The sequence below is a fragment of the Doryrhamphus excisus genome, chromosome 13, assembly GCF_030265055.1.
Source record: "Doryrhamphus excisus isolate RoL2022-K1 chromosome 13, RoL_Dexc_1.0, whole genome shotgun sequence".
Classification (NCBI taxonomy): Eukaryota; Metazoa; Chordata; class Actinopteri; order Syngnathiformes; family Syngnathidae; genus Doryrhamphus; species Doryrhamphus excisus.
This window is the reverse complement of record NC_080478.1, coordinates 7,334,991-7,359,168: the sequence shown is the minus strand read 5'-3', so window position 1 is coordinate 7,359,168 and position 24,178 is coordinate 7,334,991. Positions and strand designations below refer to the sequence as shown.

Here is a 24,178-nt window from a genome sequence, read left to right as displayed (position 1 = left end):
GTGGTCTCCTATAGAGCAGCTACACACAATAACCCGCACATAATTTTTTTCTTGATCTTCCAGAAACTGTACCTATTCCAGCTGTATCTCCTTGGATTTCCAAAATGGTCTGCCGACTGCTGTGATTGGTCACACTCCCGAGTGTTCCAGAAGACTTCCGGACTACTGCCAAACCTCACAGTATTGCCGGTATAGCAGTTGATAATGAATTAATAAACCATGTGGAGAGCTACTTGAAAAGTGGTTAGCTCATGAGCTTACTGGTTGGAGACCCCTGACTTACCATGTATGAACTGGTAACGTAGGTCCGCATTTAATAAGTGCAGACAATCTTGGCACAACATCCGTAGTGGAAATATGTTTTTTTTTTTTTTTTTTTTACATGGGACTACCCATGTTTAAAAAGACACAGGTTGTGGTGAAAAGGCTATGAGCAACTAACATCACAGTCATTTTTTAGAGCAACAATCTGTTAGGTTTGCCTATTGGTTTAAGAAAGATCAAACTTACAGCTGGCTGACTTTATTTTAGGATGTGAAGAGAAGTTTTCATTTCTGCAAAGTGAAGTGCAAGGTTGATGGGAAATGCACGCTCATTTAGAGAGAGGTGGGCCATAGGCGGTATTATATCCATGACGAAGGAGGTTTTCCTCTTATGTCATGAAAACCCGCAACTTCAAAAGTGACTGTTTACTTTTCTCAAAAGTGTATCAAACAGGTGACGGTGATGAAAGCCTTTTCTCATCTACGCTGCTCGTAAACAGTCTCTAGGGACACATATTACTGTTACAACACCATTAAAATGTCTGATTTGCATAATAGGTGCCCTTTAATACAGTACTATGGGTGTAGAACTGCATTAGATCAATGCTAGCTTTGTTGGTCATGGACTATTGCCTAACACTTTTACTAACATTAGGCTATTAGCCATAAAAAGTAATACATTCAGCACCAATCAATCATAGCGGGTCCCGTTACTGAGCCTGCAACAAAAGGCTTTACTTGACCACAGCAACTTCAAAGAATCCAATATAAAAAGGTCAAGAGATGACTTACCGAGAAAAGACAGATTCTTCTCCTTCAGTTTGTCACGAAGCAGGACTTCGTGCTCATGGCCGATAGCACTGAAGATTTAAGAGTCAAGGATTCTGAAAGCAGTTTGTTTCTGTGTGTCTGCTGAAGCACCATCAACAACTATAACATGATAATGTTAGGTTTCACGGATTTTGACATACTGTAATATACTAGTGATGGGCATTTGACTGTCGGAATGTTCTGACAGTTTTCTATTGATGAGACTAATATTACACAAACAGATTTGTTGACACTGAATCAACAGTGCCTCTGTTGGCTGCACTCCATTTTGACTCAATTGTATTATGTCCCATGAGCAAAACTAAAGAGCATCCAGTTGTAATTATATTAATATGTAGATCCGATGAATGTCCTGCTTTGACATATGGGGAGCCCATTGGTGTTTTATGCAAAGTCAGAGCCATTTGTCTTCCAAAAGCACGACAGCAAAATCAGGTTTCAGCTTAATTGGCTCTCACAACAATTCTCTAAAGTGCCTTAATAAGTGGATAGGTTTAGAAAGTTCTCCAAGTATCTGTAAGTCATATTATAGTGGAATAGTATCCTACCAAGATTAATAATCGCTGTTAATTATTTACTGCTAAATGTTCAAATATGGGTTGACTGGAGTCATTGCGTTAAATAATGGCTAGACATAATGACACCTCCTCCAGGAGAGAGTCAAAACATATCTTCGTATTAAGAAAAATGGGTTAGTGGTAGTTTTTAGGTTACCTCAGCTTGTGTATTTTGTTTATTTTTTATACTACTTTCTTGTGAGAATACCCCATGAGGTATGAGCTAAACACTAACTGGATAAATGTGTCATGAGCTCTCCGTGGTGCTGAACTGCTTCCAATTGATAACAAAGTAGATTAGCGATTTACACAGGCCACTTTAGCTAATGCCAAATGACAGATCCCAAAGTTATTCCATTTTTCCTTTGTATCACACAACATTGGGTCTGATCCACATGGCGTACGCGAACATTCAGCCGCCATCAAGCCTCCCTACAACCCCAACCCCCCTCCATATCCTGTATCATCATCTGCAATAGAAGGATGGCCAGCCAGGATGAAACGCCTCCTCTGTGAAGCAGAAACTTTTATGTGGGGTGGAAGGCAGACACATCTCATCCCCTTCAATAGCTCCTCGTCAATTTCGAGCTTAAAATTTTATGGGATAGGATACTGTTTGATGCAGTCTACCAGTGGTCCATAACAGCAGTCATTTACTGTGCACTGAGGAAAGGGTGGGGGAAGAAATGTTATGGTGTGTGGGGGGGGGGAAAAGGTACAGGGATTCAACACAGTGAAGGATAAGCAGAAAACATGGGCTATGCTCGTAAACAGTCAGCTAGATGCTAAGCAACATTCAAAAGTATAGTATAGACGTAGTAGATTTCAACATGGAAACTAACTCGTAGTAATGATAAAACATGAAATGTACCTGGTACACATTCTTGGCCAAAGTTTGGTCCGGGATTAGTGATGGCTCCTTGAGCATGCTGTTGAGGACTGTTTTTGATGCTGAAAACAAAAATAACAACAACCTATATTAAACAAATATTAAAGTTTGTGTACGACGTTTCAAAAAAATCAACATGCTGCAACCTCAAATTATTGGTACATTGTCTCCTTACAAATAAAAAAAATACTTGGCTGCTGCTGTATACATAAAAAAAAAATATTCCAGGCTAATATATGAAAACTGACCCCACGAAAATACATTACAATTTATGAACCCAGAAAAAACAAAATATATGCTAATGCTTCAATATTTCATTGTAATATTAGTGTAAAATGTAATATAAAAATAGATTTAATTACATTAATTTTATTATTGTATAATTTTTATTGTAATAATTATATATTTGTGTGAAAATGCAAAAAAAATAATTTGTATAAATGCCAAATATCCCCGGTGCGGGCATGAAAGGACCATGGCTTGCGCCGTAATTGGCTGCAGGTAGCCGTGGCTGGCTGCTGGCCGCGCTGGGAACCCGTTCCCCTTTGTGGCGCTGGTCTTGTGTCTTGTCTTGTGTCTGTCTATGTGCATGAATGAAATGCCGAGGTGCTCCTTTATTTTAGGAGGTTAGTCTAGTGAGGCTAGTGTTGTTCCCCTTCTTAATCGCCAAATCATCCTGTCCTGTCACCCCTTGTCTCACTGCATAGTATGTTGCATATGTATGGACGGATGATTACACAATTTCGCTTGTACCGTTTAAGTGACAAGAATAAAGGCCATCTCATCATCAACAAATATGGCCTTCACCCTACCAGTTCTATCCATGCTGTAATTTATATCAATAAAATAAAGAAAAACAGACAGAATACTGAATAAGACTGCATGGTTGCTCGACTGACTCCATTAAAAATGTCCGCTTGGCGTCTATACGGATTTTCTGTAGATAAATGTTTCAGTCCAGAGCACAGGAGCTGTATGTAGTTTATCTATGCTCCAAACGCTGGCTGCTCTGCATCCCTCATCCCCATTCTTGTTCTACTAACATGATAAATCAGAAAGAAAAGCCTGCTGGATGGAGGTACAATGGCGCTGTGGGGAAAAAAATACTTAAATCATTTCTTAAAAAGATTTGGATTAAATGGATTGTAACATTGTGTCAGGGAATGGTAGCGGCCAACCGTTTTAGTGATATACACGCATGCTCTTGACAGACATTACAGACAATACAAGGAATGTTTCAATTCACATTTCAAGCATGGGTGGCGCCTGTAACAATACTGTCGAGAATCCCCGGCTCATCCCAAAACTATGAACACAATATATGTATATATGATGTGGCTCATAAAGGTTCTGAAATTCAAAGAGACGTTTAAAAAGGAGCATTTTAAAGCCTAGGTGTTGCTCTTTTACAGGCTTTGCTGTCACAAAGAGGACGTGTTGATCTCCCGTCCACCTGAGCTTACACCAAAGAAGAACGGTGGAAGAGGGACGCAGCCTAAAGCGCTTCCATCCTCGCTGACACCTCTTTTATTTGTGCTACCTTCTCTGTTTTAGCCACATTCTCCCTCCAGCCTATAACCCCACACTCCCTCTCACAACTGCCAAGCACAGGCTTTATTTCTTTGCTCATTTCTCTCCCAGGTTTTTCCCCCCCTCAGCAGATCCATACCACACTCCTGAGCAGGAAAAGAAGGTTGTAATTTCCCCTTGAGTTAGGACACCTCATGACAAATGATAATGGATAATCAATAAAGCCAGGAAATATGAGGCAGCAAACTTTATGAAGCCGGGAGACACATTACTCCCGGACAACACTGGTTTTCCTTAACAAAGTCACCACTCGACTGTGCCTAATAATCTGAAGGAAAATCAAAGGAGCCACAAACACATCAGCAATATTGGCAACTTATTCCACTTTAATGGCATTTTGATTGATTTTTTTTTACCCCACCTTCTTCGTAATGGTCCTTTTATAGATTTGACGCTGCTCCTGCAAAACAGTCATGTGTATTAAACCTCCCTGAAGGCAAACGGCAGCCATTAAACCTCTTGTCTCACTAGCACTCATAATTGGAGGTTGACCACCACCACAATTTGCTCTCACGTAACAACACAAAAACACTGTTCTTGCACTAAACCAGGGGTAGTCAAGATGCTGCTCCCGAGCCACACATGCTCTTTGGCTCGTATGTCCATCCCAGACCAGAATTCTGTCAGACTAAAATGAGTGTTTACCAGTTTCAAGGTAAAATTGGAGCGTGGCCACCACATGGAAATTTTTTTATCACATCCTGCGTTACTCCTCGCAGTCGGAAATGGGCTTCGATGTGTGTCAGCATGTACTATATTGCCAAAAGTCTGGCATAGATTCCGCTGGCGTTAGGACTGAGCGGCCATGCTGTTGTTGGTCAGCATCAGTGATGGGAATACTTTTTTCAGTAACGCGTAATCTAACTAATTACTCTTACTGTCAGCATAACGGCGTTACCATTTTCTGCACCCTGTTACTGCATGTTACTGAAGCCACCTAAAAATATATCACCGACTTCATAACTGCAGCGCAGTGAGAGTGCTGCAGAGTGACGGGGGGGGGGGGGGGGGGGGGGATAACTACATAAGCAATGAGGATTGGCTAAGGTTTAGTAAGATTGCGTCTTCAGCCAATCACAGAACTTTGGTGGGCGGGTGTTTAGAGCACATAAGCGATGAGGATTGGCTAAGATTACGTCTTCAGCCAATCAGAGAACTTGGGTGGGCGGATAGCAGGGGCGAGTAATGAAATAGTTCCTTTTACTGGTAACTAGTTACTTTTGTAGTGGAGTAACTCAGTAACTCAGTTACATTTTTGGAGAAGTAACTAATAACTATAACTAATTACTTTTTTAAATAACGTGCCCAACACTGGTCAACATACTGTAATACTCACATGACTAGGGTGGGCGGATAGCAGGGGCGAGTAATGAAATAGTTACTTTTACGGGTAACTAGTTACTTTTGTAGTGGAGTAACTCAGTTACTTATTTGGAGAAGTAACTAATAACTATAACTAATTACTTTTTTAAAGTAACGTGCCCAACACTGGTCAACATACTGTAATACTCACATGACTAGTGTGAGTATAGTTATCCTCCCTATCCGTGTGGAAGTGGTAAGTTTTTGGCTATTTAATTTTAAAGGAAATAACTTGGAGGCTACCGTTTAGGTCGCTAGCTCTCTAGTTTGCGAGTTAGCATGTGTCTCAAGACCCTGCAGTTGCGCAATATGTTGTAAACAATAAGAGTATAAATGTGACTATAGTTGTGTTTTGTCATGTCTACAGGGCTCTAATAATGCTTTGTTCATTTTAATCTGAAAAAAATAATTTGTCTACCCACCAACTATATGTGGTTTCTTAAGTTTTTATTATTTGCCGTTTTATTATTATTACTATATTTATTTATTACTGATTGATTGATTTTCTTTATTCTTGATTTGTTTGTTTATTTTTCATCTTATTTTAAAAATAAAATAAAAATTAAGATATTTGAAAACAGTGGAATGTTTTATCAGAGCTTTTATTGTAGAAAATCGGAACCAAATCACTGAAAAAGTTTGTATATTTTTCTGTTTTTAATAAATGCGTTTTTTTTTGGGGGGCGGGGGGGGGCTGATGCGGCCCAGCCTTGCCCAGACCCTAGCTCCAGTGGCCCCCAGGTAAATTGAGTTTGAGACCCCTGGTCTAAGGTATGACTGGAGAGTAGGTTTGTTAAATTTGGTGTTATCACCCTCAAACTTTTTCATACTCATGACAGAAAGTTCAACACGGCATCACATGGCAAATAATTCTCTGAAGTTGTGAAACAAAAAATTATTGCTCTACATAAAGACGTTGTATAGGCTATAGAAGATTGCCAACACCCTGAAAGTGAGCTGCAACACGGTGGCCAATACCATACAGGTCTTTACCAGAGCAGCTTCCACTCAGAACAAGCTTGGCTGTGGTCCCCACAGAAACAAAGTCAATGTATGACAAAGAAGAGGTCTCACTCTGTTTGCCAAAGCTCTATCAAGCATGTAGATCGGGGGTGCCAAACTCAAAGCCTACTTCAGGTCGTGGGCCTATCTGGACATTACTCACTCACTCAGTCCCTAACTATGTATCTTTCTTATTATTTATCCGGGAATATTTAACACTTGTATATTTCTGCAAATTGAATGTAGTAAACACCTTAACACCTTCTTGTTTTTTTTAACCAAACCAGCATAATGATGTTATTGTTGGTCAGGCACCTCTTGCTACAACGTTTTATATCAACACAAAACACCACAATCCGTGAGAAGTGTAACCCGGAAGTGTTTGCAGCTGTGGCAGATTCTGCAAAACTTAAATATGCTGCCGTTTTTAGACATGTACAGTTAAATTGATCTGGCACCCTTATTAAGGATGTTTGTGACGTCTGTGCTATATACAATATTGTTTCCACTTTTAAAATGCCAGAGGAGTAGTTTATTCCGGACAAATTGTTTAATTGCGCAAATTGCTGTAAGCACTTTGTTTGATAAGGCCGGTGAGGTGGGCCAACCCGAGGCTATTTTCCAAACAGTTCTGCAGGCTGGATGAAATAGCAGTGCATGCCCCGAGCCCAAGTTTGACGTATATGATCTATTTGCTGAATGAATGCACAGAGATGAGAAAAACAGACACCCATGTGCATGGCAATATATACGAGTTTATTTTCATTGATGGTTAAATTAATGACTTATTAATTTATTATAAGAAGAGAGTTTTTCTGAATGATAATTCTTGTGACGTTTAAATCTTTTGACACCCTTATTGTTCAGCAGCATTTCAAAACATATACCAACCAGCCGGCCATGACATTAAAAATGGATACAACATATAGTTGCATCCAAATCTGTCTCATTGTAACAATATGTTTGTTATTGTGCTTTGCAGTGGTGCAGGGCTGCATTGCATCAAACTCATAGCCGATTCGTATAATATTCTGACCTTCTGATTAGACTACTTTCCCTCTCCCTTTTGTCTCTTGTGTTTTTTTTATTGTACTTGTGGTGACTAATCACACCAAGGGTCCACTTCCCCTGCTATTTTCTGCAGCAGCGGGGTTAAAAATAGCCATAAAGACATGACCTTGGCGCTGACATTGTGGAATTTCAGCCAAGCATTGACGTGTTGAAAATCGAAGGCCGGGACCGCTAATAAATCACCATGCTTTTAAAATGAATTTACCCTAATGCTCATTCATCACACGTTGTAATACCTTTTTGCAGGCCCGGCTAGGTTTCGCTGCTGTGCACAAACACAGCAGTAAATAACAAACAGCATCTCTTGCATCGTCCCAGAGCATCCCGACATCAGCATACATTAAAGACGCCCCCACCTTGCGTGGCTCCTCTATGACACGCTGAGCTCATCTCCACGCACATACCAGCGTCTTGCATACACACAAAAACGACATACATAAAATACAAGAATATAAAAAGCACAATCTGAAGAAGAGCAGACACAGAGAACAAAGCCCCGCAAGCGCGTCCTCGCCGCTTGTAAACATTCACCAAATTTACTGTAATTGTCCCGCGTTGGTATAAATTGTGACTAAGGCGCTGTATCACAGCGTCAGCATCTGAACAGAGAGGGTGGAAAATAACAAACACGACGCTACGCCTCCACTGGGATTTGCTAAAGAAAACAGTCGGGGTAAACAAATCACGAGCCTGTGTTCGTATATTCAAAAGAAGATGAGCTCAACTGATTTATTATTGCTTACTTGTGTCACTTTTTCCTGTTTCTCTACTATAAGATGGAAAAGTCATTATCAAAAATGCGGAAAAAGCTCATTAGATAGCAACATTTGTTGAGGGAGGTCCGTAATAAACAATAACGGATGATGATTGTTATTGCCCCTGACACTGATGAGCTCCTCTGCAAGTTTGTTTATTAATTAAAAAACCCACTTCATCCACAAACACATTTGTGTGTCTGTGTTTGGGGAGGGCGCGGGGTGGGGGCATTTAGCCATTTCCTCAACATAACCCACCACCCCCCTTTATGCTACACTACACTACACACTCCCCACGCAACCCGAGCCACTGAACTGTGCAAGTGGGGGGGTACACTCGTTCATCAAACTTCATGGAGCGAAAGCAGAGACAGGTCCTGATAATGTGCGCCGCTAAAGCTGATTTTCCATGATGAATCTCGGAGCATATAAATTGGCTAATATCTGAAAACATTTACAGATACTAGAGGAATTGACTACTTGTGGGACGTGATGGATGAGGCTCCCCAACGCTGGACGACAGCTCCGCAAATCTCTGCGGCTGCAGAGAACCCTCATTTGATTTTCCAATTTACTCCTTTTAAATGTCTACTCCCCAAAAATGGAGGGAGGGGTGAAAAGGATGGAAAAAGGCTGAAACCGTGGGACATTTAAAATAGTTTTTAACTTCCTTACTTTTAACTTCCGGTGTCGGTCTATACCAGGGGTCTTAAACACGCGGCCCACGGGCCAAATGTGGCCCGCAGGACACTAGTTTGAGGCCCCCGCCTTGATATGAAAGTTTAATGTTAGTGCGGCCCGCGCAAGTTTGATATGGATGCTGTATGGTATCATGTACCCAGAAAAAATTATTACCTTTGATTAATGTTCATGTTAAAGGTTAAATATCTGTTAATAGTTATCCTCCCTATCCGTGTGGAAGTGGTAAGTTTTTGGCTATTTAAGTTTAAAGGAAATAACTTGAAGGCTACCGTTTAGGTCGCTAGCTCTCTAGTTTGCGAGTTAGCATGTGTCTCAAGACCCTGCAGTTGCGCAATATGTTGTAAATAAAAAGAGTATAAATGTGACTATAGTCGTGTTTTGTCATGTCTACAGGGCTCTAATAATGCTTTGTTCACTTTAATCTGAAAAAAATTATTTGTCTACCCACCAACTATATGTGGTTTCTTAAGTTTTTATTATTTGCCGTTTTTTTATTATTATTATTATTATTATTATTATTATTATTATTATTATTATTATTATTATTTTATTTAATTATTACTGATTGATTTTCTTTATTCTTGATTTCTTTATTTATTTTTCATCTTATTTTGTGTAGAAAAATAAAAAGTAAGATATTTGAGAACAGTGGAATGTTTTATCAGAGCTTTTCTTGTAGAAAATTGGAACTAAAGCAAAGTTTTTTAATTTTTTTTGTTTTTAATAAATGTTTTTTTTTTTTGGAAAACCTGATGCGGCCCAGTCTCACCCAGACCCGAGCTCCAGTGGCCCCGAAGTAAATTGAGTTTGAGACCCCTGGTCTATACAAACAGGTAGTCTTTTTGAAGTCATGGCCAAGTCAGTCACTCTCAATCCAGTGGAAGCAGAAAAAATTAAAAAAAAAAAAAACATTCACGGTTTCTTGAATTTAATGTAAATGTTGTAATCTGTTGTAAGGCAGTTATTTTATTTTAAAATAATATACAGTACAAAATCAGAGCACATGTGGTCCACACAGTAACAAGCTCAGTATGTACAGGGTCTAACTAATTAATCATCTAACTAACTAATGTTGGGTAAATACATTTTCAGACATGTATGCATCTTATAGCTTGATTGACATTTTCAGTTAATCTGGAGCTGTGTTTCTCCGGGTACTCCGGTTTCCTCCCACATTCCAAAAACATGCTAGGTTAATTGGCCACTCCAAATTGTCCATAGGTATGAATGTGAGTGTGAATGGTTGTTTGTCTATATGTGCCCTGTGATTGGCTGGCGACCAGTCCAGGGTGTACCCCGCCTCACGCCCGAAAACAGCTGGGATAGGCTCCAGCATCCCCCGCGAGCCTTGTGAGGATAAGCGATAGAAAATGAATGATTTATTATTTAACTAATTAAATAATTGTAATAAATTAAAAGCTAATGTTAATTAAATCTCCACTTCCATTACACCTTGGTAGCTTGAGTATAAATCTATAGTGCTGGTGTATACTGTAAAGAATGACAAATTGTCCTTGTCCAAATACTTTTAGACCCATGTGAAGGTGCAAGCTGATGATACGAGGTGCAGGAGGAGCTCGGTCCCTGTAGAGGTTACTGGGGCAGAACTGATCTGCTTCCACCTGACTCTCCCTGAAAGCGCTGAGATGAGACTTTACATTCCAATGTCCGTGTGTGTGTGTGTGTGTGTGTGTGTGTGTAAAAGAATTGCAGTTGTAGATCTGGCAGAGCTGTGCCATAGCGAGAGGCTACGTAGGTCAGGCCATTAGACTGCGGCAGAGGCTGGCTGGAGCTTCTCTCCTGAAAAGGAGTAATTAGTATACTTGTCAAGTGAAGTGCCACGGTGCTGCTCGCCTCCCATTTGCCCCCTCCCTCGCTTGCATGCACACTTGCAAAGAATCACTCATCTTGCCTCCTTATTCCCTGCCTTCCTGCTAATGAAATGCTGCTGCTGCTGCTCTCATTATTTGTGTACACACACACACACACTTCTGCCTTTATGCGAGGTGAGCAAGAAGCTCCGCAATGACAGTGGACTCCAAGTTTCACCAAATAGAACAAAATGCCATAGCTAGCCATCAACATGTGCGATCTGCAAAAAGCTGAAGCATATTATGAATAGATCAAAAGGAGCCTTCTAACATTCTCGCAGTGTTAACATCAAACATGGGACATTTATAACCTGGGCTTCTGTAAAGGAATGCGACAATAAATCTTGAGGGCGCTCGAATCACACGGTTACAAAACACGGAGCGGCAATCTAATCCGGAGCTGGGCCTTGGGAAAATGGAAAAGGTCAAATAGCTAGCAAAATTGCCTCCTCCTCCTCAAAAAAAAAGTATGTCTAAATCTGGATGCACATTGGCTGCTGTCAAGGAGGAGAGATTGAAGCATAGCAAAATGGTGGGTGGGTGTGTCGTAGCTCCCCCGTGTGCATGTATATGACGATGCCACAGTGATAATGACATACAGTATAGTTTTATATGATTTTATTCATTATATTTTTTATATTAAATCTATTTGGGCTTTTATTGTACTCAATAGTTTGCAATTTTACCATAATATTAATTACTGCATTTTTATATGAATAGATACATTAAATTAGTTTTTTAAATGCATTATATAATATTTAATTTCAATAATCCATCCATCCATTTTCTATACCGCTTATCCTCATTAGGCGAGCCAATCACAGGGCACATATAGACAAACAACCATTCACACTCACATTCATACCTATGGACAATTTGGAGTCACCAATTAACCTAGCATGTTTTTGGAATGTGGGAGGAAACCAGAGTACCCGGAGAAAACCCATGCACGCACGGGGAGAACATGCAACATGCCGGAGAGGGGAATAGAATCCAGTCTCCTAGCTGTGTGGCCTAACCACTACAATATAAAATGTAAATAAATATAAATACTGCATAACAGGGTCTCAAACTCAATCACACTTGGGGCCAAAACTCAAGCCGACTTTTGTTTGGGAGTTGAATTGGAGACGATTGTACCAACCAATCAATCGACTGGTCCAAACGTTACCACTTAAAGGTTTGATTTGGTAAATTCCATATTTGGGTGGTTTAACTTTGTTTTCCTTTTTGTTAATGAGTTTGCACTTCTCAACCACCGTAAAATAGTGATGCTTCCTCAGCCTAAACTTCAGCTTTACAGGTGTCATCTCTTTTATATGCGGTTAATGTTGTGGTATAGACATCTAGCGCTATACTCAGGGTGGTATACAGTACGTCATAGTAAAAGTAGTTACTTACAGCCACCTACTAGCTGCTAATTGCAGACTCAACCATTCAATATAAAAAACATTGACTTTAGATATGATTAACGCCAGTAAACCAGTCTATTGTCTTTATTTAGCAGTCTTGCTATACATGCTGGTTTCCTAATACTCCAGCATTGGACATTTCTTACCTTGGAATTGTCAAATAGTACATATAAAACAGCTTTAAAGTTCTCTTACAACCTTTCGATCCCAACTGGCAACACAGTTTTCACGAGGCGAGGAGCATTATGCTTGTTGATATGATATTCAATATACTATAATATCATATATTTGAATGCGTTGATTTATTTACAAGCACCACAAATAAATAATATTCTATTCTGCATGGCTAATGCTCTTGGCAATACTTACTGAAAAAAGCAGGGGAGTGGGATCGGGGTGGAGGGATCGAGTCGCAGCTGTAGCCATGGTGAGGTTAGAGGAAGGAAGGAGGGAGGGAGAGAGCAAAACAAAACAAGGTAGGCGCAGAAAACAATTTGAAAGCCTGTATCGATCCAGCGCTGGTGATTGTACACATATTCCACACTCCCAAAGGCACCATTTCCGTGTCTCTTAAATGCAAAGGTGAAGAGAGGGAATTAAAAAAAACGACAGTGAAACGCAAAGCCGAGCCACTAACCCAGTTGCGGGGTAATGTCCCTTATACTCAAGTCGATTGATCTTTGCTGGCCTCCTTTTGCAAGCCCAAAGAACCAGTCTGGGACTGAAGGACGAGCATGAAAAATATGTCTGCCGATGGCTCTAAAGCAGCCTGTTAGCTAATTGCCAGCAAAGAAAATTATCTTGGCATTGTTTCATAATGGAAAAACATCACCAGTGTCTAATATACACACGGGGAGGTAGCTGAGGTGGCCGGCATGGGGAACAATTCATTTGCAAGAGTCCATGAGGTCATGAGGAGGCTGCAGAGATGCTCCAGCAAAACAGAGCTTTCCCCTTGCCCTGTCTCAGTCAGCTATGATAACAAAAGAAGAAGTGTAGGGATGAAATAGGTGTAATACGTGATTGTAATGAAGAGCGACAAAACCGAGCTAAGTGAACAATAATAATGAAAGAAGTGTAGCTACAAAACAGACGCAAAGTTCTCTGTCCTGTCAATTAATCTAAGTCAACCATAATAACTAAAGAAGCAAAACAGATACTCATCTCACTGTCCTGTCAAGTCTATAGTAAAGACAAAGTGTGCCGACAAAACACGTTTCTGTCCTGCCAATGCATCAAAATCCACAATTATGACTGAAGAAGAAGAATAGTACTGATTCAGACACAAATCTTCGCCCCCTTCCTGATTTAAATTATTTTGGCATGTTTGACACACTTAAATGTTTCAAATCATAAAACATTAAATTATGTTATTAAATGGGTGGCACGGCGGATGAGTGGTTAGCGCGCAGACCTCACAGCTAGGAGACCAGGGTTCAATTCCACCCTCGGCCATCTCTGTGTGGAGTTTGCATGTTCTCCCCGTGCATGCGTGGGTTTTCTCCGGGTACTCCGGTTTCCTCCCACATTCCAAAAACATGCTAGGTTAATTGGCGACTCCAAATTGTCCATAGGTATGAATGTGAGTGTGAATGGTTGTTTGTCTATATGTGCCCTGTGATTGGCTGGTGACCAGTCCAGGGTGTGCCCCGCCTCTCGCCCGAAGACAGCTGGGATAGGCTCCAGCACCCCCGCGACCCTTGTGAGGAAAAGCGGTAGAAAATGAATGAATGAATGAATGAATGTTATTAAATGAAACTTTGTATGATTAAGAGAGTAAAAAAATCCAAAACAACATGGACCTGTGTGGGAAAAGTAACTGTTAATTAAGCTACACCAGTCTGGAACAGGTTATAAAGTCATTTCTAAAGCTATGGGATTCCGGCAAACCACAGTAAGATCATTACATGCCAAAACACAGAACGTGGTGAACCTTTGAGCGCAGTGACAACTCATTCAAGAGATGTTGAGATGATGTGGCATGACCTTACAACGATGCTTCATTCTGGAGAAGAGTGGGCCAAAATTCCTCCACAGCGCTGTAAGAGACTCATTGCAAGTTATCGCAAACACCTGATTGCAGTTGTTGCTGCTAAGGGTGGCCCAACCAGTTATTAGCTTTAGGGGGCAATCACTTTTTCATACAGGTCCATGTAGCTTTGGATCTTAATAATGGATTTTGGGTTCAGTTGTTTGGTCTGAAACATTTAAGTGTGACAAACATGTCAAAGAATAATGAATCAAGGAAGGGGCTATCTCAGGGAAGAACTAAATTTGAAACACTTATATGCTAGGACTACGTTAAAAAGTGATAGCATTTCAGTATGTGGAATCAAACTATGGAATAGATTGAGTAAGGAAATCAAACAATGCACAACGATGAGCCAATTCAAGAAACAATACAAGCAGTTGATGTTTGCTAAATACAAGGATGAAGAGTCTTGAACCAGTCATGATGTGCTATATATATCACTATATTGACACTTACTATGGTACCCATTATGGCATTGGATGCTCATATCACCTTGTACTTCGGTACGAGGTGCATTATTAAAAAAAACAAAAAAAAACCTTAAACTGTATTATGGAAAGCAGGAAGTGAACAAATGTAACAGTTACTGATTGTAAAAGTACCAGATGGATAGATAGATAGATAGACTTCCTTTATTGTCATTGCACAAAAACACAGTAGTGAAATTGCCAACGAAAGGATTTGATAAGCTTTGCTTCTTCCTACTCCTTTTGGACATGTGGAACTGTGAACTGATTATGGGATGCACTCAATTGTAATCTGATGCATGTTCAAATGAAATAAAACCATTACCATTACCATATTACCATTCACACCACTGTATTTGGCAGTTATTTGAAGTTATTTCCTACATTGCAGATGCAAATATGACACTTACTGTAAGTATGATGAACAATGTCAAATGGTGTTTATACTGTATAGAGATAGAGGGAAGCAATGTAATATTATCTGTGACCGTGTGTGCATCTTCCTGAATGAATGACCAGCTCTACAAGCTGCACCGACTTGTATTTTGACAAGCACTGGATAACGCTGCTGTAGGTCCAAAGCAATCACATTTTGACATTGACAAATGGCCGTGCTGTGGTGAATTTGAAAATAACACACATCCGCTTTCATCTCTTTCATGATTAAATCGCAAGCACATCTTCTCTGGTCATCTCAAAGCAAGAGTGCAGACACACAGGCTTCTGCATACTGGAGGTCTATTGGAATCACGGTGATGCATACTTAATGTATGTATTAGTACGCATTCTCTTTCTAAATCTAATTAATTAAATATCATGTTGACATTATGTTTTGCAGAGTGAATTTCTAAATATATCTGGACAATATCTTTGACAATTTCAACAAAAATATTAGAATCTGGAGTTGACTTCCCCAGCAGCTCATCCATCAGTAGTACCTCGGAACAGTTAGATTTTTTTGTCACTTTTGGCCAACTCAATTTCCTCAGTGGAAGGTTATAGAGAGGATGCAGGAGGAGAAGGTATGGTAGACGGATGCAAGCAGGGATGAAGGGGGAAGGACCGAAATGTTATAAATAACACTGATGAGGTGAGCTTACATTGATCCAAATAGCAGTTGAGGGGCGGCGGTCCTCCTACCGCTCAATTGTCAAACCTACTAGAAGTAGTCTGTTGCTCATTTGGATTGAACAGGAAAGGGAAAATAGAAGTAAACTGGAAAAGTGGAGACAGGAACAGGGGAGGATTCCAAAGACAAACGACTGCAATTAAGACTGATGGAGAAGAGAATGAGGCAAATACAAATGTGTTACTCACGCATTCCACCCTCCAGATGCTGAAGGAACCTGTCTAGGATGATGCGAGCCATCAGCGCAGGAGACAAATCCACCTGTAACAGGACAAAAAACGTGATTAAATCAAAATTATCCATTTAAAATTATCCATTACATCTCGCTAACCACTAGCTTAAATCAATGTAAAGAAAACTGCTTTATCGATCAGAGCCAAAGGTCATTACTAGGGGAGTCAGGATACAACCAACTCACAAATTCGAGAGCGAGATGAGACAGGATTTTAAAAGTACTGAGTAAGAAATGTACTAAGCGGTACAGAAAATGGATGGACGGACGGACAATAAATAATAGGATGAGACAAGCGATCTTTTTTTATTTAATTGCGTCACAGAGCAAAGAATCGAAATGTTTATTGTCCCACAAATTGACGCTAAACGATATTATTGTCAACATTTATGACCAGACCAAATACCATTAATGTTCTGATATACAATCATAAATAATAACTAGATGATGCAATGTCAGCTGGCATTGCTTGTGAATGCGTGTTAATTCTGCAGTGTGGAAGCAAAAATTGATGATGATGAAATTGATGAAAATGATTGGTGGCATGATCGGAAAACCCCGACTTTAAAGACTTTTGTCACCCTTTATGAACTATTCTCTTGCAATGAAAAAATATTAGCGCTGTCAAAATAATGCATCAACGGCAGTAACCAATTTTTTAAATTAATTATGTTAACATCTTCCGAGTAATTAACTCATGTGCATCATGCAGTAGGTTATATGTTTATAATTCTCTCATTTTTACATGTCTTTCTGTTTATAAAATACAGTGAAATGGATATCAGACATAGCAAATGATGATTAATCACGATTAATTTGTAAACTGAATAAAAATGATCTAAAAACAAACCCACTTCTCAGCCTGTCTTACTATTTTGTCCTTTTAAAATCAGGTGTAATTGTCATCACCTTCAATAAATGAGACTTAGCATTGCATTTCCACTCTCTTTTGTCTCTTCCAGGTCTTTTTCCTCTCTGTGCTGATTAGACTCCCCTCCATTAACACCTTTACATAGCCACGAGGTTGGCAGGTTTCTGGTAACTAGCATCCCAGAGCTGACACATGAAAAATGGCAAAAATCACTAAGATTCCCCCCCGCCTGAATAAAAGGACCACCTGATTAGTTCAGGTACTCGCACCTCCATAATTTTCATATTAATCACCAGTCCATTACCGGTCCCGAGTCCGACGGTGGATAAAGATCACACCACTGAGGAGTCACAGGACGTCCTTTGTTCTGCTGAATATAATTACTCTTCATCAGCTTTCTGATCCGATTTCATTGTTCCTCACATCTGGAGAGTGGGGCTTATACGTTAAAGTATTGGCATCCGTTCTAAAGCCTGTATGTTTAAATGACCTTTACATAAAAAGTCTATATTAGGCATAAAACGGCAATATTCATGGGAGACATCTCGGGGCGAAAAGGCTCTGGTAGCAGTTTTCATCATTGTTAATCATTTCTTTCCATTGGAGATATATTGTCTCATAAAGGGATGGAACTACATCAATTAGTGGTCTGAGAGACCATGAGTGCTTGGTTTAAATGTTAAGTAGCATATTAAAATGACAGTTAAATGGTTCATAGACGGTTATCTCTGAGCTGGATTCAGTCTTTTAAAAGAGGGGCGAAAAAAAATCTTGTGTCAATTAAATAGCGAATGAATAATGACAGTTAGCTTTGAGGCGCCACCGATGCATGTGAACTCCTCTGATTTTAGATTAAGAAACACTTGACTGGCATAAGCCCCGCCATAAAAATTCTAATGCATGCGTTTAAATGGGCAAAATAAGACGGAAATGACAGGATGGCAAGGCAGAGAAATGACCGATAAATACAGGAGCATCTGGCTTTTCAAACTCGATAAATAATATTGAATAGTCCTGTTCTTGAATTCTACCGCTTTTGACCTTATCCACTTGTCCTTCACTGGGAAGGCCAAGTGTTCCCAAACAGAGACAAGAGAACACGGTTGTGTCGTGTCGTCATTTCTCTTGTGAACGGTTGTCTGTTAAAAGCTGATTTCAATTGGATGTTTGATTAATTCAGAGATGGGAATAATGCCTGGTCATTTCCCATGATCCTTCAGGTTTAGAAGCAGGAAGTTATATTTTCTGGAGCAGAAGCTAACAGTTCCACGAGTTGAGGAAGTAAAAAATGTTTTCTCCTATCATATCCATGGTGCAAGTAGATATAGTGCTTTTTCATGTAAACTTTTTTTTTCTCATAAAAAAAAACTGTGATGTGATGTGATGTGCACAGAACCAAGAACATTTCCGGGATGGATTGCAAAACAACATTTACACATTTCAGAAGACAGATAAGTCATGAGATGTAACAGTATCATGTAGGGCTGCAACTAACATTATGTTTTTACTTCATTAATGTGAAGCTTTCCTTCATTTTTCATTCATTAGGGTTGCAGGGGTATGCTGGAGCAATTAACCTAACATGTTTTTGGAATGTGGGAGGAAGCCGGAGTACCCCGGGGATTACATGCAAACTCCACATGCTCAAGTGAAGATTCAAACCTAGGTCTTTCCGATCACCTGACTGTGTGGTCAACATGCGAACCACTTCTCGCCCCTAATCTGAAGCTTGTTGTTTTAATTAATCGAGTAATCTGTACGGCCATAGATAGACCAAATCAATATGAACCAAACACAAACACTATGCTTTCACGAATAACTAAAGAAAAAATCATTATCATTTAAAAAATAGTTGTTTGGATTAATTGGATTAATTGCAGCTCTCCACCCTCTCCACCCAAACCCAGTTTGCATGTTCTCCCCGTGCATGTGTGGGTTTTCTCCGGGTACTCCGGTTTCCTCCCACATTCCAAAAACATGCTAGGTTAATTGGTGACTCCAAATTGTCCATAGGTATGAATGTGAGTGTGAATGGTTGTTTGTCTATATGTGCCCTGTGATTGGCTGGCCACTAGTCCAGGGTGTACCCCGCCTCTCGCCTGAAGACAGCTGGGATAGGCTCCAGCACCCCCCGCAACGATAGTGAGGATAAGCGAAAGAAAATGAATGAATGAATTAATAATTGCAGCTCTCGTATTGCGTAGTATCTTTTTATTTAAAAAAAAAAAGACATTAAGAACCACCCAGTTGACATCTGTCTCCTTCTTTTTGCATCTGCATAATGAATGTCTGTTTTAGACAGATTGGTGACAACAATTGAGCGAGATCGGACTTTTGTGTACATACAATAAGTTTTACATCTTTGAGTTCAGCCCATGAAAAATGGGAGCAAAAACTCAAATCCTACATTATATTTTTGTACAAAGCTTGCTCACATAATTGTCATAATTGGTACCCTTGAGTTACCTTAACACGCAACCTTTACGACATCATGTCAAATTAAAGAAGTAATGAAGTGATAGAAGAAGGAATTAACAGTTGAACCCTTCCCTCCCTCACCTGTCTGCAGTTTGCGGCAACTTTGCCCGGGCTGCAATTTGGGGCAAATTGCTCGATAAAAACACACACAAAGTATTTTCACATCTGCTTGATGGAGGTGAGAGTTAATTACATTAAATAATTGATAATGGAGCGGACCATTTCACCAATTTTGATAATGACTAACAGACAAGAGAGAAAATCAAAAACTGCTGCCAACTTCTATATAGGCATTGATACAAAAGGACATCAATGAAAGGGGATGATGGGGTGGGGGGTGGGTGGTGGTTGGGGTTAAACCATTACCTCATTGGCCAGCTCCAGCAAGACGGGAGCAGAGGGATGTGCCTTGGCCTCGCTCAGATACCTTCATTACGACAAAAAAGAAGAACAAAAGCTGTGACAACAAATGGGCCACAAAGGCAGACACAAGACGGCTTTAGAGGGCTAGCCGAGACATGCTAATGTCCCTGATGACTTTGGCCTGGGTGGCATATGGCAAGCTCTGTGTGGTTAGAGCAACGCTGCTTGGAGGGCTTCAAATTTCCTTCAGAGTCACGCATGAATAGGATGGTTCATTAGTTAGGTAACCCCTGCCGCCCAAAAAAGGCTGTTTTCCCTCCACGGCTGAAACTGAACTTCTAAAGGGGACCTATTACGCTAATTTGTTGGCCCTTTATATCGAGTCGTGGACTCCTATAGAGCAGCTACACACAATAACCAACACACAAAGCTTTCTAGAACTTCCACAATCTGCACCTATTCCAGCTGTATTTCTTTGGATTTTGTGCTTCCAGCGAAAATGGTCTGTTTTCATCTATTCCACCCAAGGCCCGCCTCCAGGCACGCCCACGCCGCTGTAGTTGGTCACACTTAAGTGCTTAGGATGACTTCCGGTGTTGTGCCGCTACCTGCTAAACTTCATAGGAGTTGATTAACGTTACGGGAGTGGATAATTATCTCTTTAAAATATCCACTTTAAAAAATACAAATAAATAAAAATAAAATAAAATATCCGCTTTTAACAGACAGACATATATTTTGGATCTTGAATTCATTTGGGAAATAGACACTAGACATTCCGAAGTTTCTCACGAAAAGAGCTTACTTCAAGATGTCTCCCAATGGTAAGTCAATGGTAACTCTGTGGTAAGATGTGGGGTGGCGTGGCTCAGTTGAGGAGTTGTCTCCCAACCTGAAGGTTGTGGGTTTGATTCTCTGTCCTGCTGCGATCATGTCAAAGTTTACTTGGGCAAGATACTGAACGCTGTCCGTTGCTCCTGATGCTGCGTCATTAGCAGGTAAATGTGCTAACAGTGTCAAAGCAAAAGAGTAGTTTTAGCGTAATGTGGTCATGACATGTTTTTTGCAGGACTACCAGTGTTTAAAAATGACACTGTTTATGATGAGAAATGGCTTTTAGCAACCCTACTCCCTGTATCCACACTCTACAATGCCACACAGACAACCGCTTTTGGTCCACTATTTACACAAAATAAACACAGTTAGGACATTAATAAATTGCTACTAACTGCTTGCTGTTCTGACTCTCCTAAGAGTGAGAAGTTTGGTGGCTAGTCCAGCTGCAAATTGGCCCATGTTCACAAGACAGACCAGTGTAAAATGCCGTTGACAAATTAAAATCGTTGTATTTTGCTGGTAGGGAATCAGGAACTCCAATCACTTGTGCCTGATATTTGCGTCGTTCAGAATTGTAAACAAATGTAGCGTTCCCTTACACCGGAAGAAACACTTCCTGGGAGCCACTGCTAACACTGTAAACACAGAAGCAGAGCTTGGGAGAGGGCAGAGAGCGTATCTCTCCTACAGCGCACAACCATATACAGAAGCTCGCCTTTATCCGGTTTTACAACGCCCTCTGAATCCGGGGGTTTCGAGCCATACCCAACTCGTTTCAGGGCTCACTGAAAGGCTAAAAAAAAAAGAAAAAGCATCATAGGTCCCCTTTAATGGTTTGCCAGTGTCTAAAAGATTATAACAACACAGTATTACTTTGAATGTAATTAGTAATCGAGCAGCCAACTGCATTGCATCTTACAGTACAGAAAGCAGAGTAATAACATAAAGCAGAGTGCAGTACCTTTCGTAGTGGCTTTCAATGACATCAGGTGCATGGTGCCTTGAGATTGTCCTCTTGGTCCGTTTCTGTCATGAGAAAAAACAGTATTGTCTTTAAAAGGAAAAAAAAATTACTATTACTGGTACAATTAACGTTACTAATGTTTGCATGCAATATGGTGTGCGTCTTGTGGTGTTATTAATACACTGCATGAGTCCAACTTGCTGAAGTTGGACTTTTTAAATCATAAAACGTTCTTGTCTATTAGCTTGCTAATATATGGAGACATGAAACCAAAGTCAATTCCGTCTGCGGCTGGCTGTAGTTACAGTTACGCAACAAGTCTCTGCTTTTCTTATTTATCACGGCTGCAAGTTAACCAAAAATGGAGCCAAAGAAAGTTGTACGTGTCAGCCTTTGGGTGAGGAAGGTGAAAATGTAGGAACCGCGATTTGTCGACCACTTTATTATGAGTGTGTTCATTCATTCATTCATTCATTTTCTACCGCTTTTTCCTCACGAGGGTCGCGGGGTGCTGGAGCCTATCCCAGCTGTCTTTGGGCAAGAGGCGGGGTACACCCTGGACTGGTCACCAGCCAATCACAAGGCACATATAGACAAACAACCATTCACACTCACATTCATACCTATGGACAATTTGGAGTCGCCAATTAACCTAGCATGTTTTTGGAATGTGGGAGGAAACCGGAGTACCCAGAGAAAATCCACGCATGCACGGGGAGAACATGCAAACTCCACACAGAGATGGCCGAGGGTGGAATTGAACCCTGGTCTCCTAGCTGTGAGGTCTGAGCGCTAACCACTAGACCGCCGTGCATTATGAGTGTGTTTGTGGTTTAAATAAATAAATACAAAGGAAAACAATACAACTCCTCATTGCTTCCATTATGCTTAGAATGTATCTTTTCGCAAAAAACTGTTTTTCTCCCTTTTTTGTTGAGATATTTTGATGAAACTTAGCTATGTTGATTACTAAAGAACAGAAAAAGGTAGAAACTTATTTTCTAATGAAAGATGCCAGTCTAGTCATTCTTTTGGTATATACCATGTTTATATAGCCTAAGAACAATATTCCGTGTACCTTGAAAAATCAGTCAAAATCGTCAAAAATGGCCGGTACCGAAACTGATGTCTATTGAAAAATGACAGGGATTGAATGAGTTAAGGATTGCAGTGTTTTACGTCCCTGTAAATAAAGAACAGGCCGACATGTTGAGTCTTGGCGTCGCTTACATGCTGCGAATTCTGAAGGAGCACGGGAGATCTTAGGTCACAGTGATTTATTTTCAATAAGTTTCCTGGAGGAGGGGTGGGAGGATCAAAGTGTGCCAAGACTGCTCTGTACCCCCCCCCCCCCCCACACACACGCACTTTCCTCTCCCATCTCTTAATATCACAACAATGACTCTATTCCACAAGCTGACATTTCCATGCAATCTCCTCAGTGATGAGGATGACAAGGGTTAAGAGAGGAAGAGCAGTGTTTATAAAAATCAACTTATTTAAAAACTGCTACACACATTAAAAAAAAAAATGCAATTCCACAGGGACAGCCAGGGTGACTGACACCTGTCAGGCGGATGATAAATGACTCCATTTTCTGCCTGTGCTGCCTTCTGCCACTGGCGGCGGCGGCCATTTATCATCATCGGCTGTCAAGCGTGGAAAGCGGCAGTGACAGTGCGAGTCAGCAAACATTTAGCACACGCAGCCGCACTAGACGAGGAAATTATTATTGTCAGAATAATAATGGTTTAGCATAATTTATTACAGGTCCACCAAATAAGCAGGGGCTAGATGTTATTAGACAGATGGATGGGGAGGCTTGGCAGCCATCCACCGAGACTCGGGCAGGCAAGTGCCTTCAACGTGAGGAAGAGCGGGTGGGCGTTTGAGGGGCATCCTCCAAACCAATCAGAGAGCTGGCAGTTCAATTACAAAGAAATAAAGGGACATTCATCATTCAATTAGGCACCTGTCAAGGCTCACAAAGGAAGAAAAGTTCTAACCTGGTACTCCAGGGAGAAGATGCTCAGAAGAGTGGACTGCGAGTGACTGGAACAAATAAAAGAAGGACAAAGTTAATTACCAAAGAGCATTGCACATAGACAAAGGAACAGAGGGGATGGGGGTGGGGGGAGGCTTCAAAGCGGCGGGGCCAGATGCCCTGTAATCTAAAAGAACATGAAAACAAGTGTGGCAAAGTTGTTCCAGATGATCACCTCTGACAATGGAGATGGGGGGGGGGGGGGGGGGGGTTGAGTGAGATATGAGAAGGTTTAATACTACTTGCTCATGCATTCTATTTTTCTTTGATACATGTAGTGGAACTGTGGAGAAAAAGGTTCTATGTAATACCTGTGTACTTCTACATCAGTGGTTTTCAAACTGTGGGGGGGGGGGCAACTGTAGTTTTCCCTTACAAGCTCATCAAAATGTCTGATCCACTTGTCATAGTCTTCCTCGTCTCTCATGCAAACTCTCATTATCATCATTTACAGCG

General features: G+C 40.6%; 1 protein-coding gene across 5 annotated transcripts in view; it reads right to left on the bottom strand.

The window, feature by feature from the left end:
- The window catches only part of cdin1 (CDAN1 interacting nuclease 1), an 80,446-nt gene that overhangs the window by 41,588 nt on the left and 14,680 nt on the right, over nucleotides 1-24,178 (bottom strand). For all 5 annotated transcript variants that reach the window (XM_058091413.1, XM_058091412.1, XM_058091414.1 and 2 more), the window contains exons 3-9: nucleotides 23,685-23,730; nucleotides 21,676-21,740; nucleotides 19,881-19,941; nucleotides 16,122-16,194; nucleotides 2,523-2,602; nucleotides 2,265-2,314; nucleotides 1,056-1,123 (exon numbers count right to left, since the gene is read on the bottom strand). In XM_058091413.1, coding sequence (XP_057947396.1) covers nucleotides 1,056-1,123; nucleotides 2,265-2,314; nucleotides 2,523-2,602; nucleotides 16,122-16,194; nucleotides 19,881-19,941; nucleotides 21,676-21,740; nucleotides 23,685-23,730 — 443 coding nt within the window. The remainder of the gene's footprint in view (nucleotides 1-1,055; nucleotides 1,124-2,264; nucleotides 2,315-2,522; nucleotides 2,603-16,121; nucleotides 16,195-19,880; nucleotides 19,942-21,675; nucleotides 21,741-23,684; nucleotides 23,731-24,178) is intronic.